The sequence below is a fragment of the Triticum aestivum genome, chromosome 5A (assembly GCF_018294505.1).
Source record: "Triticum aestivum cultivar Chinese Spring chromosome 5A, IWGSC CS RefSeq v2.1, whole genome shotgun sequence".
NCBI classification, from domain to species: domain Eukaryota; kingdom Viridiplantae; phylum Streptophyta; class Magnoliopsida; order Poales; family Poaceae; genus Triticum; species Triticum aestivum.
Window position 1 is genome coordinate 649179400 of NC_057806.1, and position 19266 is coordinate 649198665.

At 44.0% G+C, this 19266-nt stretch overlaps 1 protein-coding gene and 1 pseudogene across 3 annotated transcripts; both read right to left on the minus strand.

The window, feature by feature from the left end:
* Positions 1-9869: 9869 nt before the first annotated feature.
* On the minus strand, positions 9870-14915 carry LOC123105619 (putative pentatricopeptide repeat-containing protein At5g43820). Of its 3 annotated transcripts, none has more exons than XM_044527714.1 (4): positions 13135-14915; positions 12330-12396; positions 11128-11182; positions 9870-10275 (listed from the first exon to the last, which is right to left on the minus strand). In XM_044527714.1, exon 1 carries the CDS (start codon positions 14842-14844, stop codon positions 13243-13245), a length of 1602 nt encoding a protein of 533 aa, XP_044383649.1. In that variant the 5' UTR covers positions 14845-14915; the 3' UTR covers positions 9870-10275; positions 11128-11182; positions 12330-12396; positions 13135-13242. The 3 variants fall into 3 exon arrangements, with proteins under 3 accessions (XP_044383649.1, XP_044383650.1, XP_044383651.1); XM_044527715.1 differs by having other exon boundaries at positions 12330-12437; XM_044527716.1 differs by having other exon boundaries at positions 13128-14915.
* Positions 10608-10703, minus strand: LOC123109311 (uncharacterized; annotated as a pseudogene).
* Positions 14916-19266: the final 4351 nt, after the last annotated feature.

The window sequence follows — 19266 nt, forward strand, 5'->3', positions numbered from 1 at the left end:
ATTTCACATGTTGGAGAAGCAACACAATCTTATTTCCCTCGACTAGAGAATTGCTTCCAACTAAATATTATCATGCTTCCATCAAAGGTACAAATATTTCCAGTCATGATTACACATGGTTCATAGGAACTAGGGATTTGTTTGAAAAGAAAGAAAATTTTGCTACTATCAAATGAGGAGTATGCTTCAATGGGCAAAGTCAAATTGCTTCCACGCATCAAATTTCACTAATTCAAAGCCATCATTTGATATTAGGCGTGATCCACGATGCCTGTGGGTAGAAGTTGCCTTGATCTTCTTCATTGTGAAGTCTTTGAGGTTGTATAGCCAAGAGCCCGAACGTCTGAGTCATGACGATCGCTATGCGAACTGGTCACGTCGTCTCTGAAATAGATGCAGCCAGCCATGATCTCCGGGTGCCCCCTAGCCGACATAGAACCATATGTGAGAAATAAAAAACTAGGAAGCATGGCTAACACAAAAATCTATGGTTTGATCCTATGATGCACCAGAAGCATATAAATTGGTTTTGAGAAACCTACATGCTTGATGGGTAAGTGCACAATTTTAATGTTTTGGAAACATTGTTGTGCTACGGCACTACATGTCTACATTAGAAGCATATGGTAAAAATCAAGGAAGCATGATTAACAACAAGCACTAATCTGGTGCTATTCAGTAATTGAAGCATACTATAGCCTGAAGCAGCATATGTATAACAATGTAGAAACACAATAGATAAGAAGCATGAAAATAGTGATCTGTGTACATAAGTAGTATTACTTGGAAGCATGGATATTAAAAATAATATAAGAAACAAAAATTGCAGCCAACATGGGGAAGCATATTTGTGTCATGTACATACCAAACACACATATATTCATGGATGATTATGTGATCCACTATATAATGTGAAGAATGAAAGGAGCCCCGAAAAAGGGAATAAAGCAATATATGAGCATTGAGATATCAAACAACACTATCGAACATGATTATGTTATCAAATCGACAAGCATCATACCAAGATGACAGGACTCAATACATAGGTCGGATGAGGATGGTGCATGTGGGAGGGGCAAACCTTGCAATCTTCGATGGCTGCCTTCATTCCTGAACCGAGATAATGCTCTGGCGAGGTGGACCGGAGGCCATGGGCTCGAAGCTGGTGGAGATGACCAGGATGGCGAGGGGGTACCGATCAAGCGTGTGCGCCGTTGTGGATCATGGCTTTGTTTAAAAAAAAAGATCCTCCAAACAATGGAAACACATACACTAAATCAATAAACATGATTGTAGTTGTATCTATACATAAGCACAGATGCTCTGAAGCAATGAACTTTACATCTATACACCTAGGAAACATCGCAAGAGACTGAAGTTCCATAGCATGGAGAAGCATCCGTACACAAGAATCACCTAGGAAGCATCGATGCTAATGTTGTGAACAAATATTAAAACCTAGGAAGCACATCAACAGATTGAAATTCCATCTGTACATACGAAGCATGGTCGATTCATCAGTACACAGGAACCTACATGGAAGCAAGGCAATAGAATGAAATTCCGTCCATACATAGGAAGCGTGAATTCTGTGAACCAATACTTATCACTACATAAGTAAGCAGTATTGGAAGCACAAAACTTTGCAGATGCAAAATAACATGCTTGTAACAAATATTCGGATGCAGACATTTATTATCTACAAACGGGTCTCATCTACAAAAACATAAAATTAAAACAGATCTCACCCCAGTGTGCCTCCCAACCACTTAAAATCTGCAAATACGGGATGGAGGAATCTTTCCCCTCCCCTTCCTCTCGCGACCGCGTCGCCCCCCCCCCCCCCGGTGGGCGACCGGCCGCACGTCCTTCCTCCTTCCCTCCCTCCCGCCGCCGTCGCCGGCGCCGCGGCCGGCCTGGCCCCCGGGCCGCTGGTGGCGGCGGCCTCCCTGCCCTTCCCCTTCTGGTCGCTCTCCGGCGCGGCCGGAGCTGCTCCGGGGGGTGCACTTCGGCGGCGACAGTCTGGCGTGGCGGCGGGGCTCCGTGGCGCGACGCAGGCGGACAGCTGGGCGGCGGCGCCGCCAGTGCGATCTGGTGTCGTCCGCTCGGCCCAGATCTGGGCCCTTCGGGCCCCATCTGGGCCTGGGCGGGCCGGCGACGGGGATCGTCTCCGGCGTGGCTTCTAGGAGGCAGGGGAGACGCGATGAGTGGCTGGGTGTTGGCGGAGCTGGCGCCGACCTGCTGCATCGTGGTCGGCGGGGCTTAACGGGCCCACTTCGGGCCTGGCTGGGCCAGGGGTGGCCCGGCATGCCCCGCGGCCATGTCCGGACGGCTATCGTGACAGTGCCGGAGGCATGGGCCTCCCGCACGACGGAGGTGGAGGTGGTTCCCTCCCGCTTGGTGTCGGTGTTACTGCTCCCGTCGTGGTGCACTTTTCTCCGGTCCTCTTGACCTCGTGGTGGTGTTCGTAGTGAGGCAGCATTGATGGCGGCGCTACTGCGTTGGCGCATGGGGGTGGGCGACGGTTTGGCGGGTTGGTTTCATCTGGTTGGGCGGTTGGGTCTGGGAATGCGGGAGAAATCCCTACCGGCTTCGGCCCCGACACAGTGACACCTGCGGGTGCCACCATTCCTTCCTGGAGGGTGTCAGTGGTATTCACCCTCCCCCCCCCCCCACCTCCCTCCGCATGCCGGGGGAAACCCTAGGACTCGTCCGGGTAGCAGCATCATCGGCGTCGCATTCCTTGGAGGTGCTGCTTGGTACGCGGCGGTTCAGAACCTCGGTCTGTGGTGGTTTGTATCCGGTGCGCGCCGTGGTGGCGGGTCATCCGCGCTTTGCCGAGCTGTCATGGTTGGCATTTGTTTCTTCTTTCTTTTTTTTGGTGTGTTGTGCTGCTCGCCACAGCGATCTTTGTATTCGGTATTGGTTGCTTTGAAATACAAAACGGGGGAAACCCTTTTTCGGTAAATACGGGATGGAGGAACGTAATCTGGGCAAGGTACGTAGCTACCTGGGTTGGCAAGAAGAAGATGTAGGAGTACACTAGAGAACGACGGGGAGGTGGGTTCGCTGGGGACGCGGTGGAGAACAGCGTGCGCAATGGTCCGGGGTGCCGCATCGAGAATTAGGACGGGTCAGAGATCGAACCTGGACGCCTCGCAAAGAGTACATGGGCAGCGCGGTGGATGTGGATCCCAACAAAGAGGAGGGTCGGAGGAAGGTGAGAGGAACGGCGGTGGTCATTGATTCTGGAGAAAGGTAACGGGGTCGGGGCGAGGGATTAGGCTGGTCATAGTGGGAGTAACATAGATAGTAACATAGATGCCACATAAGCAAAATTGGTGATGTGGCAAGTAGTTAATGAGGAGAGAGGCAAATAGAGTAACATAATATGTTACCATCACATAGCGGTTTCCAATGCATAATGAGTCTACAAAGTAATAAATGAAGGCAACTATGCCTTACCACACCTATGACACTACCCACTATGAAGGTAGTAACATAGACTAGTAACATATGTATGTTACTAGTCTAAGTTACTCTCCACTATGACTAGTCTTATGGGAAGGTGCCTCCGTGAAAGACGGGAGGTTAGAAAGGATTTTGTTGTGGTCTCTTGGCCGTGAGATGAAACATCAATCAATGGCTTACGTGTGGTCTGGCGTTGGTCTCGTATCAGACTACATATAGTACTGGGGCTGTTTGGATTGTGACTATCTTTGCCATATATTGCCACATGATTTTTGCCACACTTGCCAAACTTGTCTTACTTGAATTGCTCAAATTGTTAGCCACACTTTGGCTTGCCTAAGGAAATCTTGCCATTTTGTGTCTATGACATGTGAGGTTCACTGTTCATAAAAAATTCCTTGCCTCAAGTGTGGCTAGAACCAAACACCTACCTAACTTGGTCAAACTTGCCTAAGGTTAGGTGTGGCAAAGTGTGGCAATGTGTGGCTAGGAACCAAACAGCCATGTGTTTCCCGATATGTATTGCTGCACCAACCACATGCATTCATTGCATACTTGTTGAATACTTCCTCCGTCACGGTTTAGAAGGCACAATTAAATTTGCGTGCGTTTCCACAATAGACAAGGTTTAGGGCACATTGCATTTATTTCTAGTAGATAATTAGTACTCCGATATACTATTTCTATATGCATGTGTAGTGTGAATGCTATTTTTTAGCCCATCCCACAACCAATAGATAACTACCTAGGTCCCAGAGAATTTCCAAGCGCGTCTTCTAAACCGTGATGGAGGTAGTAGCTATGACTCACGCATTCTCACAATTAAGAAAGAGTAAATACGAGAGAAAAAAATTATAACTAGCCAGCGTGCAGACTGCTCCATATATACTCCCTCCGTCTACAATTACTTGTCAGAGAAATAGATATATCTAGACGTACTTTAGTTCTAAATACATCCACTTTTATTCATTTCTGCGACAAGTAATTCTGGACATAGGGAGTACCATTTAAAAGATGCATAACTGATGGCATGAAGGACATTGCAACCATGAATGAATATGCATATATTTGTTGTTGAGAGAAGTGCATATTTTAACCCCGAACTTTTGCCCTAGTCTAATTACAACCCCGAACTTCAATACCGTCTAAATTACAACCCTCAAGTCTCAAAACCGGTCAGGATTCAACCCTCCCCTCTTTGTTGACCAGTTTGACCTGGGGTGACCAGTTTTGACTAGTCAATGGGTCCAATCAGCATGCCACGTCAGATTCTTTTTTCAAAATTTCAAGAAAAAGTAAATAAAAATCTACAAGATCAGGAAAAAAATATGAAAAAGCAAAATTCCGAAAAAAATTCACGAAAAAGCTAGGGAAAATAGAAAAGATGATTTTTTGTTTTTTTTTTCTGGAAATACTTTTTTTTTAGGAATTTGAGGTTTTGTTTTTTTGGAAATTCTTTTTTATTTTCCCCGTTTTTCGAAAATTGGATTTCTTATTTCTTTTCCTGGATTTTCTTCGATTTTACAGATTGTTTCCTTGGAAATTTTGCATTTTTGGCTGATGTGGCATGCTGACTGGACCTGTTGACTGATCAGGTCAACCAGGTCAAAACAGGTCAACAGAAAGGGGAGGGTTGAATCCTAGCCGGTTTTGAGAGTTGGGGGTTGTAATTTAGACGGTATTGGAGTTCGGGGTTGTAAATTAGATTAGGGCAAAAGTTCAGGGTTGAAATATGCACTTCTCTCTTTGTTGTTAGTGTGGTGCATATCTTCTATATCTAAATAGCTAGTCCCCACTAACATATTTCTCTCAACATGCAAGCATGCCACATTATCATTCAACTTGCATAGGAAAGACCCACCTCAACATGCAACTATGCATATTAAAAATCTACTTCAACATGCAAACATGCATGCATGTAAAATTCCATTCTATTATGGTATTAGATTTAATTCTTATATAATTTTAAAAACTATTATTTCAATATTCATGTTCCATATAACCAAAATCTCACTAAAATACTGTAAAATATTCCCGCAACAACGTGCGGGGCATCATCTAGTTCACTTAATGGGTATGCACATCTTCATGTGAAATCCGAGTTCAGTTTCTTAAAAATGTAATGCAACAACTACCATGAGTTTCCCATGTAAAAATGTATTTCAGACAAACTATTGGTATGTTCATCCCATAATACGCATAGCAATTAGTTTTTTCAGTTTCATTTGAAGTGTAAGAGTTTGAATACTTATAAACAACAAGGTACACATTAAATATGACCACATGTGAAAGATCTACTCACTAATACCAAATGTAGTTGTATGACTCTTTGGGATTTTTTGAGCTCGAGTGTAGGTGCGCCCCTTATCTGGTCCATCAACTTTCACATCAACATTTGTGCTATTTCTAGATAGAAATGTCTTTTTCATTTCTCCCAAACAAGAAAATATCTGACTTTGGAACTTTATATGTCAACGTCACACATGTACTACTTCGATCATGAAGGAAAATTCCTGCTTTTTTATGCAACATAAATGTTTCAAATAAAAAATCTATAATAAACTTTATTATTTTAGATATTTTTGTTGCGCCGAAAAAAATTCAAAACATTTTTCTACATATGATAGTACTTAGTGATGTCGACCTACAAACTTTCAACAAATGTTTTATTAGGAGAAACAAATAAGAAAAAGTTTTACGCACAAAAATTGATGCAAAGTTTGACGCTCCAGGTAAGAGGTGCACCTGTACTCGAGCTCAAAAAAAAACTTTCCTGACTCTTAAGAATGTAGGCTTGTAGCCACTGTGTTCTTTTGTATTCAGGTAAAGCTTTTGAGTCTTGCAAGTATGCTATCATCAACACCTTCTCTATCCAATAATAAGAAACCAAACTATCATTGAATGTTGAGAGCAAATTGGGAATAATATTAAAACTTTGGAAATAATTGAAGCATCTTGAGCTATTGCAAAATAGTTAAGGAAGTACAAATCAAAAGTGGCTTGAATTTCTCTTTTTTCTTGAATTCCTATGCTTTATATGGTTTCCCCATAAATTTATGTCATATACAATTTGCTTAACATTCATACTTGGGTGATCAGACGAACGAGTGTGTTGAATAACCTTTTAAGTAGTGCACACACTGTGACGAATGGCATGAATATTGAAACATCTCAAAGCGTCCTAGAGCATCTACAACCGGACCCCTATACCCGCCCCAAACATCCAGACAGACTGTTCGGTCAGTGGTCGGACGGAAAAACGCCACCCAACCGGCCTCCCCATAGCCAGCCCAAATGACCAGACTGGCCAGCACTCCCCATATCCAGCACAAATCTGGGGCGGATATGGGGACGCCCGGACGTGCCCATTACGTTGGATCCGGCCCACACTGACCCACCCGACCCCACACAGAATGAACCCTATCCGCACTCCGGCCAAAACCCTAGCTGCATCCCACTCCACTCCGCTTCCCTCCGGTCAGTGGCGTAGCTAGGCCTAGGGCTGCCCGGGTCGTGACCCTGGGTGTGGAGAGGAAATCCTTCATGTACTGCAACTATAGTAGTTCACTGTAGCTAGATTGCATACCGTGGCAATGAGGCTGGCCTGGGGCGTGGAGATATCGTGCCTACGCCACTGCTACCACTCCACTCCCTCCACCGACAAGCTCACGTCCGGCGATCTCCTACCTTCTTTGACATGGTAGATAGCGGATCGGAGTCCCACAGCTCCAGATCCGTTGACTCTGAGGTTATCCCACGCGGCCCCGAGGAGGAATTGACCGCCCACCTTGCGCTCCACTGCTTCCGGGAGGAGGCCGCCCGGCGGCAGCGCTCGGACTCCTTCCGTCGGGAATACATTGTGTTCGTCCAAATGACACATCTTGTGTAAATATCGTCGCTTTAATGACTCGTTTCTTAGCAAGTGTCATGGCACCATTTCGGTGATGTGGATGAAGGAAATGTGATGGCAGACTCCATGAAACTATGGCGGAGAAATCGGCTCGAGGACCCGGCCATTGTAGGATCACTGTCGGTGGGGTAGAGGGCGCGGCGCCGGTGGTGGTGAAGCACGTCAGAGACGAGGGCGGGAGCGGGTGGCCCCGACAGTTGGTTCAGATCTCGGCATGGGGCACGGGAGCTAATCCGGCCAACGAGCAAAATCTACAAACAGTCGGATCCAAATTTCAATCCGCGCCAATTCGGCTTCGATCACCCTGCGCGCTGCTTGGTTCCTACGCTTCCCGTCCCGCTCCGACTCCAACACGTACGTACGTACGGCGAGCCTCGATCGTGCTCGCTTGATAAATAGCATAGCGTCTCCCATCTTCTCATCGCAATCTTCTCGCCGATCGACTCCTCCTCCGCAGCCACCACCAAACACCAAGCCATGCCCGCTCTCATGGCGAAGCGCTCTTCCTCGGAGCGGTGCGCGATCCGCCGCGAGCTCCACCGGCGCAGAAAGCTCGCCGCCGCGCCCAAAGGAGGAATCGTCAAGAAGTCATCCACTGCCGCGTCGATCCACATGTCATCCGCGGACGAGCCAGCCGGACCGGCGACCACGAAGCCGCCATCCATGCAGACGCCGCGCCCACGAGACGGAGCCGCGATGTCGCCTGCTGCATCGATTCTGCAGCACGCGCCGGCCGGAGTGGCCACCAAGAAGCAGCTTGCCGCCGTGGCCAAGGGAGCCAGCGGGGTCGCCAAGGAAATCGCCGCCTCTGTGCCGCTGGGGCAGATTGCCAAGAGGTGCACTGCCCCACCTCGCCGATCCGCGCTCATCCCGGCCGCGTCCAAGATGAAAGTTTCCGCCGTCAAAAGGGTCTCGGGAGTTCCCAACAAGTCAGCGTCACCCTGCCGATCCTCCACGGAGCTATCCTCCACCGCCGGAGCAGCGTACATCAAGAACATGCCAATCATACCGGCCCGGCCGCGCTCTTGGTCGATCTCGGTGAATAAGGGCATGACGGTGAAGGTGCGCACGCGCGCCGGGATCCTGCCGACGGGGCACTGCCTCGTGCTCTGGCTCGCCGCCCGCGTCGTCTCCGACGCAGCAGACGACGACGGCTTCCTCGATGTGATCTACAACGGCAACTTCCCCCGCGACGATCCCTCCCGAACCGTGCGCGTCGCCATGGACGACGTCAGGAGCATGCCGGCCGTCAGTGAGAGTTAGAGTCGCTGATCATCAATTCAGACTGCATGCAGGTCATCTTCATAATACTGTAGCCTGCCCGATTGTTAGCTGCCAATGTCGAGGGATCCCAGACTTGTATCTCGACTGGAGATCACCCGGCCGGACTTTATTGTCTCTCATCGTAGTAGAAGATGTAATGAAACTATATTTGAGAATCAATAAAGCTGCCATGATTGCTTTCCCTCGAAAAAGAAGAGGAGATTCTATTGTTACCTGAACCTTCGTCAGTCATTTACAATTTCATTTACATTTTTTTAGGGACAATTTCATTTACATGCTTGGCGGTGGGGTTTCCATCCTAGCTAGTGGAGAGAATGCAAATGAAATTAGCTCCTCAACTGGTCCTAAACACAAGGTCTATAATGTAAGCAAATAAAGGCATAAATCAAGTTAACTATTAACAGCCTCTTTGTGATGAACTGACAAGCTTTCATGATCTTCTATTTTCAGTTGTCACTGACTAGGTGACTATGCTATTGGTCCGTAATATATGCGGTAGCAAGATTATCGACCTTCTAATGAGAGCTGCAGAAAATGTATTTGTCATGGGTTGTGATTTAGCTGCCCTCATGACTTTTTGCGGTACAAGCCCTGTATTTTCAGCATCTTCGCCTGTCTGTTGCTGTTTCCATAGTTACAGTTATGATGTGCTACCTTTTGTGCAAACAAAAAATTTGCGCTCAAATGCCTGTAAGTATTACCTAGGGATGCAGGGCGGCGCCCGATCCACCCCGCTTCCCGTTCAAAACGAGAAAAAAGTGTTTTAGCTGGATTAGAGCACATTACAGTAATTTGTACTGGCTGGCGCTTTTGCGGGACGCCGTTCTGCATCCCTAATTATTACTTATACAAATACCATGTAAGCATCAACCCCTGCATGCTGAGCTCTATAAAAGGTTAATGTAACAACTTCTTCTCAGGGTTTAAGCAGCATGAAGAATTTGTTCTAGTGATCCAAGCAGCGAACATTTTGCTGCAGAGGATTCAGGACATAACTTAGTTTTCTGTTTAACTCAAATGATGTCATGATTTTTCAACATAACTTACCTGCATATTGTTGTTTGGGAACCTGCCCTATATGAGCAACAAGAACACAGAGAAGGTAGACTCCACAGTAACATACAACCACAAAGAACTTGGTGGACATATCCATCAAGCCCAGAACTTTCTGGCAACATTCCCTCACATTTTTTCCAAAACGAAATATCAAAAGGCATCATAGTATATATTGATCAGAATAAATTGTCTCGCATACGCCAAGCATAGGTTACATAATTTGATAGAAATAAATTGGTCCAAAAGTAATTCATATGGCTTGGCTTTGAAAGTATATGCAGATTATTTTCAGCAAAATTTCCTCACGTGTCTCTGAAACAAAATGATCAAATGCACCAGGTAACATTATAGCTTAATCTAAATAAACTGGTCAGCCATAAATATCTCGAGGACAACAATATATCTCGAAACAGCAGAGATTATTTCATCGACACTTCCAAGTTTGTGTGCCGCCAAGTCGTCTTTAGCTCTCGCGTCAAATCAGTAGCACCCTAACAAAACTGGTACAAGTAGAAGATCTGAAAGGGACCGAATCTTCATAATGTGCCTTCTTCCTGTGTATATAAATTGGAAAGGAACCTCAATTTTCAGATATGAATATACACCATAGTTGAAAGGTCTTTCAGGGAAATAAACAATTTGTTTGTTCTGCAATCTCTTTCACAAGCAGCAAGAAATATGTAGCACATGAAAACATGAAAGAAGGTAAGGAAACAGCATAAACGTTGATGTTTCTATCTCACAGTCTATACTGCAATAAAAAGGAGACATGTGCATCACTGCATATCCACTGTTGGCAAAAATTACGGACATCTTAACATGGGCAGGAACAACGTGACGACAAAATGGAAGGGATAACAGGATCAATAGATCAATGACAAACAAGAGCTCAGAGGGTTGCTAATCTGCTCATGGAAGGGATAACAGGGCAAGTTCTGTCTCATACAAGAGGTGTCAGAAGTAAGCAATGCTCATCAAGGCCACCACCGGCTTACTAACAACACTAGAAACTCAAAGATATCCAGGCAAAGAATAAAAGCCCAATATTGGTAAAAGAAGCATTCAAGAAATCCAATTATCCAATAGTTCATTTCACAAACATAGTATAGTCTTTGATAAAGATGTTAAGAACATATTGTTAAATGCTGAATCATATCCATGAATAATTTGCCTTCCAAGTTGATATCAAAGATGACACACTAACCAAATCTGAGCATAGATAAATGAACAAAACTCAAGTGGGGCCTCAGAAGCCGTTCTAATGTAGACAATATCCACACTAACACAAATAACCATTGTCAAGCATGCAGCTACATGGCACACGCACAGACACACGAGTCAAAGGCTAAACTTCCATATTATCCATGGAGGAAAACCTGGAAATGTGGAAACTAACTGAAGCATACCTCTGATGGAAGGATCCAAATATCAAATGATCCCAGGCGACAAGAAGTTGAGGACCTTCACAGATCAGCAAGTGGAACATGCCAAATTGTTAATATATATAAATAACCCAGATTCAGATCAAACTAAGACCACTTGTTTACAGGAACAAACAGAGAATCTTGATAGGACAAAGATGCACACATACAGGAATTAAGCAGCATACACACATCCACAGAAAAGGGGAAAAGGGGAAAAGTTCATTATGAAGTCAGAAGTCCCCAAAAAGTGAAAACGGAACACACACACACTAAAAAAAATTCTGCAAATTCCAAAAAAGTCTAAAGATAATAAGTACGGGTTAGTTTTTGGTTCCGATGTGAAAACCCAAAATTTCATTAACACACAAGTTATAATATGTTTGTGCAAATACTTCTTTCTGACAGCCACACACATCTTTCTTCATCCCTTTTTCCCCAGCGCATCATTGAACATCTGAAGGGATTTTCAACAGCTAAACCTCAGGGAAAAAAAGGATACACATATCAAATATGACATACAGTTGCAGTGCAACTAAACCTGTCCCAGTCCCAGCCAAACACAACCAAATTCCAGCAGGAGGCGGACACAGACAATTACTAACCAGAATTTAGCTAGCAATGAACTACCTTGTAAATGTTAATAGCTATCAAAAGTTCAAAACTGGAATATGCATTTCTATCCATAGCTGCCAAATATCATCAGAAGATAACAGAGACAGGTTGACTAACTGCAAAACTCACATTTTTTAACTAGCAAAAATGCACAAAACTAAGATGGATAACTACTACTCCCTCCGTCCCACAATATAAGATCGCTTTTCAAGCTATGTTAGCTTGAAAAATGATCTTATATTGTGGGATGGTGGGAGTAGTATTCATTTCATATACCCGAGGCTTTAAATAACATGGAAACAATAGTGACTGAATGTACATTTCATCCTCTTTACTCTTTGCTAGCAATTGTGTTCAAGCGCAGTATCTGCTGATACCTTGCTCGAAAATAGCACCTGACAAAGTAACAAACCACAGAGGAGGATTTATCGTATGGGATTTCATTTCATTCCGTGGTTGCAAGCCCCCCGGATTTCATCATTACTATAATAAAATGTCCTGTCTTTTCATTTTCTTCTTGTGTAATAAGCACTTCTCTTCTTTGACCTCACGTGATATATCAGTCCTCATACCTGATAGCAACAGTTCTTGGCAGTTATCTCCTGAATCCATGATTGCATCTTCATTGTAATCAGCAGCCTACATCATGTGAAGACAAAAGGCATAGGTAGTTACAGAACCTACAAAAATGAACTGAAAATTTTATACCGAGCAGAGCAAAGAATATATACAATGAGAACAACGCTACGGAAAATATGCAACTAACAGATTATATTATCAATGGATACAGACCATACATAAAACTCACAACAATTGAACAAAAGCAGTCAGCAACAGGATAACTGGGACTAAACTGAATTTTGCAGATGTGATGTTCCATTCCAGGTAGGATGTGGCTGTTTACCAGATATTACAAGTTCAGTTCAGGGTCGGTCTACCAGTTCAACCTTCAAGTATTGCTGTTCTTTTGTAACTTGAAGTCCAGTTATTCGAGGATACATCAGGCTAATTTCTCAGCGACTCCTAAACGGACCCCAGTTCTGATACTTGAGATCCAACTGATTTATTGTAATAGTTTCTCTGCATTTCCCCCAGGAACCCAAGTTCTAAAACTTCAGGTCTAATCTGATGTTTGTAGTTCTCTAGAGCACCAGAAGTACACAAGAAAACAGTACATGTCTATCCATTCCATTCTACCGATTTGATTACTTTGTCTCATTGTTTGATGTAGCTTTCTGCTACTTAATCCACTACTCATCAGGCAGGATTTTGTCAGAATAACCCCATTAAAACTAGCCAGTAAAAAGATATAAACGATAACATGGTATGACTGAAATAGCCAGTCAAGAATAAGTACATGGCAAACTTACGTTTTACCTTTGCCAAATTTTCCGCAGAATGCAAATGAGGGTACTTTTAAACCCATATGGAACTGCTTTGACCAGCATAACAAATAGTTGCGCGCCAACCAAGTATGTTCACAAATCACAAGTGCCAACCATTAGCACGACAATAGTTGCGTGAATTAGCAATTGTGCGCCCATGTTTGATTTTCTTTGACAAATTGTATGCAGTCTCCACTTTGTCCATCTCCAGTAGCCTGTCGTTCAGTTTGCTATAAACAACTCTCCCTAGACAGAAGCCTTTCCTAAGTGATTCCTCCACCACGGAAACAGCAGCATCAACCTTACCCACATTGCAAAGCCCATTTACAATAAACTCGTAAATTTCTTTATCGGATGGATACCCGCTCTCTTGCATCTCCTCCCAAATGTTCAACACTGTCCCGCTTTTCCCAAACCCGGCAAGCCTTTCAAGGAGAAGCTTGTATACTTTCAAGGATATCGTACAGCCAGCCTTCCTACTCTTTTGGTAGATCATCAAGGCAGCATGAGGAGGCCCAAACGTGCAAAGTGGCTCAATGAATGATGTAATTACCCCTGTATCTGGCAGAATACCTTGAGCCAACATGTCATCAAACATTTGAAGTGCATCAGCCACCCTGCGTGCTTTCAGATGGGCTCTAATCATCTTACAGTATGTGTCACTGTTTGGAGGACAATTATTGTCCACCATATCCTTGTAGTACTTCATGGACCTGTCCAAATCGCCCACTGAGATAAAATTGAAAACAAGTGCATTGTAGGCCATCGTAGTTGGACCATATCCCTCTTGCACCATTTTCTCGAACACCCTGAGCGCCTCCTCGGCCTGCCCTGCCCTTCCCAATGCCTCAATGAGATGGCAATGTGAAACATCATCCGGCACTAGACCATCCTCCATCATCATTGCCCAGAAATGCTCCAGCTTATCAACCCGCCCAAACCTCGCCCAACCGCCAAGCACGTCATTGTACACTTGTTTATCAAGATTGAATGGTTGTCCACGGGCGGCGTGTACGAGCGAGCTGGCAATGCCGACATGTGACCTTCGGCAGAGGCATTCGATGAGAGCAGAGAATGCCTCCTTTCTGTGGCAAGTTTGCTCGATTCCTAACCCAAATTGGTCGCTCTCGAGCAGTTGGACGGCCTTGTTGACCTGCCTGGCGGCAACCAGAGTATCCATGATTATCTGCAGCGTGGTTAGGTCTGGAAAGATGCCATTTTTCCGCATTACCTCCAGGGCAGGCTCGAAAAAGGCGAAAAACCTCCTCCTGCCCAGAGCCCTGATGACAATGTTGCAGCTGTGTACGGAGGAGGGGAGCTTGGCGTTGGAGATGGCCCAGTCGAGGAGGTCGACGGTGGCGGAGCCGCTGAGGTTGCCGCGGCCGACCACGTCGGAGAGAACCTCGGGGGAGAGGGCGTCGATGCCCGTGGAGGAGAGGGCTCGGTGGAGGGCGGCGCGGCCGGGGGGCTTCTGGAGGAAGACCCCGCGGAGGCGGTCCGCCGGGGACAGGAGGGTGGTGGTAGGAGGAGGATGGGGAGGAGCTGCTCCTGGATCGAGATTGCGGTTAATTGGCTGAAGGGGAGCGGGGGCTGGGGCTGATTTGCTAGGGTTAGTGGCGGAGAGGAGGCGGATGGAGGAGACGACCATGTCCGCGGCGGAGGAGGAATATCTGAGGCTACGATGGAGAAGGCGGCGGGCCATTTGGAGGCTCACCGGAGTTTGGAAGGTCAAGGTCGTGTCCGGCAGCGGCGGCGGAAGTTGCTAGAGTGAAGTCTGAGGTCGACTTGCCTCGACTTAGCCACTCACAGCCATCGGATTAGGAGTCGACGAACCAGATCGATGAACCGGGAAAAAAACTCGGAAGCAAAATTTATTTTTCAGATACCTACTTTTGATAAGCGTAACTTTATTTTTCAAATACACGTTGATTTTAATTAAATGGTACGAATTTTTTTCAGCTGTGGGAACATTTTTTCTACACTGTACAATTTTTTTTCATATATGAGGATCACATACATTTTTATGAATGGACAAAATAACATTTTTGAATTAGGTGAACATTTTTATTACATTGTATAAACATTTGAAAGTATGCATGAACATTTTTTGAATCACGTGAACATTTTAAAATGTAATATACATTTTTTAGTGCTATCAACATTTCGGTTGAGTTGTGAAACATAAATTTACATTGTATAAGCATTTATTGAGCACGCATGGACTTCATTTAAATTGAAAAAGTTCACTATAAAAATATAAGTAAATATAATAAAACAAAAAATTGGGGAAAAGTGTGTTGGAGAGCCAGAGCTCCTCCGCGCTGGGCTGACTCATTTAGGGGGCGCCTGAGGCAAGCACTACGTACGTTCTGCTGGCCGAAAACAAGGAGAGACATATCCCTTCCCGTGGATGACGACTTGTTGGTTGGTCAAGTCAAAGTTTGTAAAGCTTGACTAACTTTGTAGGCAAAAATATCAACATCTACAATACTAAAGCTATATGATATGAAAAGTAATTTCATGATGCATTTAACAATATTGATTTCATATTGTGAATCTTGATATATTTTTTTATAAATTTAGTCAAAGTTAAGATTGACTTTGACCAATCTTATATGCAGATTAAAAAAAACGGAGGAAGTATAGACACAATCCATTGGGTTTAATTATTTGTATTTTTCTCTCCTGATGTCTCGCAGATGATTCAGTGTAGTATAGTCTCTTTTTTTGCGGGTGAGTGTAGACTATAGTCGTACATAGTGTATAGCACACTTGGTATAGTCCTATTACATAATACTGGTCCACTATGGTTGTAATTAAGAACAATTTTTATTATTATTAGTGTTCACTAGGAAACGGGAGAGAAAGTATCACACCACCTAATTCAGTATGAGGGGTTCACTTGTGCACCATCATGGTGGATCCCGCATACTCCTACCCACACACACCATACCAACTCTCCCCCTGGCTCAACACTGCCACTCTACCGACCCAGGAACACCACCCGTGTACCGCCCTCCCCTCGAGCATCTCCTTCTCCTTCTACCCCATGTGTGTTGCTTCATAACGAACTAACACATACTTCTTGCCCGTATGCCCTGCAGTGCTGTCTGTCAGCCCCTTACTTGTCATGTGCACCCACTTCTTTCCATTCATCCTCGTCCCACCCGGCCATAAGCAATCTCCGCCGCTTCTCTATCTCATCCTTTTTTTCTCTTGCGGGATCTCTCGGCCTTTGGCTCCTGTGGCCTCCAAGCTCCATCACCAAGCCATCATGTATACCTTGGACACCGCGATCCCTCGCATTCAATGTAGTCTTCCATTGCATTGTGATTTTTCATCATGCATCCTACTCCTGCTAGGCTGACAAGTACCGGTGGCCTGGTGGTATTAGAGGATTCCATCAGGACGGCTCTAGACAAGCACATAAGTGAGTATTGTTTTTATACTTTCCCTCGATTCAGATATAAACAACACATGCATATATATACACGTCCATCAGGACTCCTTATCAAATTTCAAACTTTATTTTTTTCTAATCTAATCACCTGCGCACACATTGATTGATAGGACTTTGGGTGTATGGGAAAATCAAGCGAGGCATACATGGTGATATTCAGAAACATATGATTTTCATTAAGATTACATACCCATAGATAATGGGAAGTACTGAGGAGTATGTTGCAACAGGAATAATCATTCTAGTACAAAGGACATATGTTGTTCTCGCTAGGAACTGAACTGCTCAGACACCACCGACGAAGCAGAAGCTGAGGCTGTTTCGTGCTCTCACTCATCCACATGAATGGTAACTGGCCTGGTAATCTTGAAAATTGACAGCTCGTAGTTTTTGAGGCACTGCAATTCACTGGGACCTGCAGATCAAGACTGTTTGTCGGGTATGTGGATATTAGGGAGCAGATGAATTGTTTTCAGTAGTGTTGCACATCCCTGATGCGTCGAGAGTGCAACCAAGTAGATCATGGGCTGGCTAGCTATGCTAGATCTCATGGATTTGCAAATAATGATGAAAAGTCTTTTAAACCTAAAAATATCCTGAAGGAAAGATTTTAGTTAGGCGTGCAACAATTGACCAACCAAGTCTTAGATATGAACCTTACCGGAGGGTAATTTATCAATAAAGTAGAACTACGCCTAAACTTTGTATCAAAGCATAGCGATGCGTTAATAAAATCGCAAGCTAAATTTGTTCACGCTTGCTGGGCATCATAGATCCTAGAATACATACATACATACATACATACATACATATATATATATATATATATATATATATATATATATATATATATATATATATATATATATATATATATATATATATATATATATAGACACACACACACATATCCACTATATGTTGTATACAGACCCGCTTTTCAGAAGAGCACAACAATATCTAAGGGCCATTAATTTCCCACTATTGTGTATATGTATATGAACCCTCAAAAAATTCGACTTCAATATTTGGAAAACTTGCTTGTTGAGTAAAGTTCAGAGCAAGTGTTACAACTAAATCCTTTAGCTATTTCAGCAATATCTACTACTGGAGCACCAGAGAGACGGGGTTTGTTCCTTCCCGATCTGCTGCCTAGAGCAGAACTCCCCATAATTTGGTTGGTAATGACTCACCATGGAATCACGATTGATTCTGAAAGTGAAAAGTAGAAGTACAAAAACCAACTGACAAAGGCACGCACCTGTTTCCTCCTCAAAGCGCCACCACCCCTCGCACTAGAGCACAACCCACCATTGACACTGAACCGGATTTTGAGCACGGTCACTGGCCGACCGCCAGTCACCCCGGAGTCGTGGGTTGGAGTGGGGGATCTCCGTCGCGACGTTCCCATGTCTATGTCCATCGCGAACTACGTCAAGCGGAGGCAACGGGTACATGTACCATAGCGGCGACGGCTAGCTCCACGCCGACGAAGAACAACAGCACACCGAGCAGCGTCAAGATTAGTACCGTAAACTACAATATCATGTGAAATGTTAAAACCGCTTCCGATTTTCAAAATATGTATACAACTACGTGTGTTAATTTTTACCATCAACAGATGAAGGAAAGAATCAAAATTGTAAAATCAAAACAGGAAAATTTCCCCTGGATGCTGAAAAAATCAGTTCCTTCATATGTACACCAAGGCATGCTCACGTTTCATCCCAGAATAGTTTTCATCGATGTTCATATGTGCTCACAGATAATAGAAACCAAAAAGAGCTTAATGGGTGTCGATTCAACGATACATACCAAAACGGCTGACCAAACAGTACAGTACTCCAACCTTATATATACTGGCCAATAAGCAACTTCAAACAATTTACACTACTTCAGCACCCCATGTTGATTGTGAATGCAGACCAAAGAGTACAAATTTCAGTCTAATATGCATTGAACAAGAAAGGAATTTCCAACCATGTACTACTGCGCATAATTATTTGTTATATTAACAACATTTTTGTTTGCTCATTACAAAATAAGGCAAATCCTACCTAATGTGTTGGTATGGTAGGAAAATTTTCAAGAGCCGAGATCTGCAATGCTACACAACTAAAAGGATTAACCTTTACAATTGTGATCCTAGATTGCAAATAAGCATACTTGACAGGAACTATGAAAAACTACATCCTAGTTCTAAATTTGTAGCAGTGCTTTCTTGATATCTTAGGGTCTGCGACTAAAATCAACTGTTCCTATTTAATCAACCATGACAAATTTTATGATCTTAAACAACAGTATCAATCATGGTCAATCTGAATCACGAACATTGCAAAATCTGGTAGTACTCTTGTATCACAATGGCATATGCAAGCATTGAAAGATAGAACTGCGAGCATCACAGTACCTGGGACAATCATTTCTTCAGAAAAGTACCCATCAAAGTAGTCATCAATAATTCCTGCCAATGTCATGTTATACCATCAAGAGATTTAATATACTATGTAAATGAGCTATCTTGATATCTTAGGGTCTGCAACTCCAAAGTAAGATAAACGTAGAACAAACTATCCTGGTGGGTGTACCCAAATGTGTTCTCTTCTGCTGTCAATAGAAGTAAGAGACCAACAATTTCAGAGCAATAGTTGCTATAAGAAAAAT

Excerpts from the sequence above, each read along its gene's own strand:
- LOC123105619 (XM_044527714.1), bottom strand. The coding sequence starts at position 14,844 with ATGGCCCGCCGCCTTCTCCATCGTAGCCTCAGATATTCCTCCTCCGCC.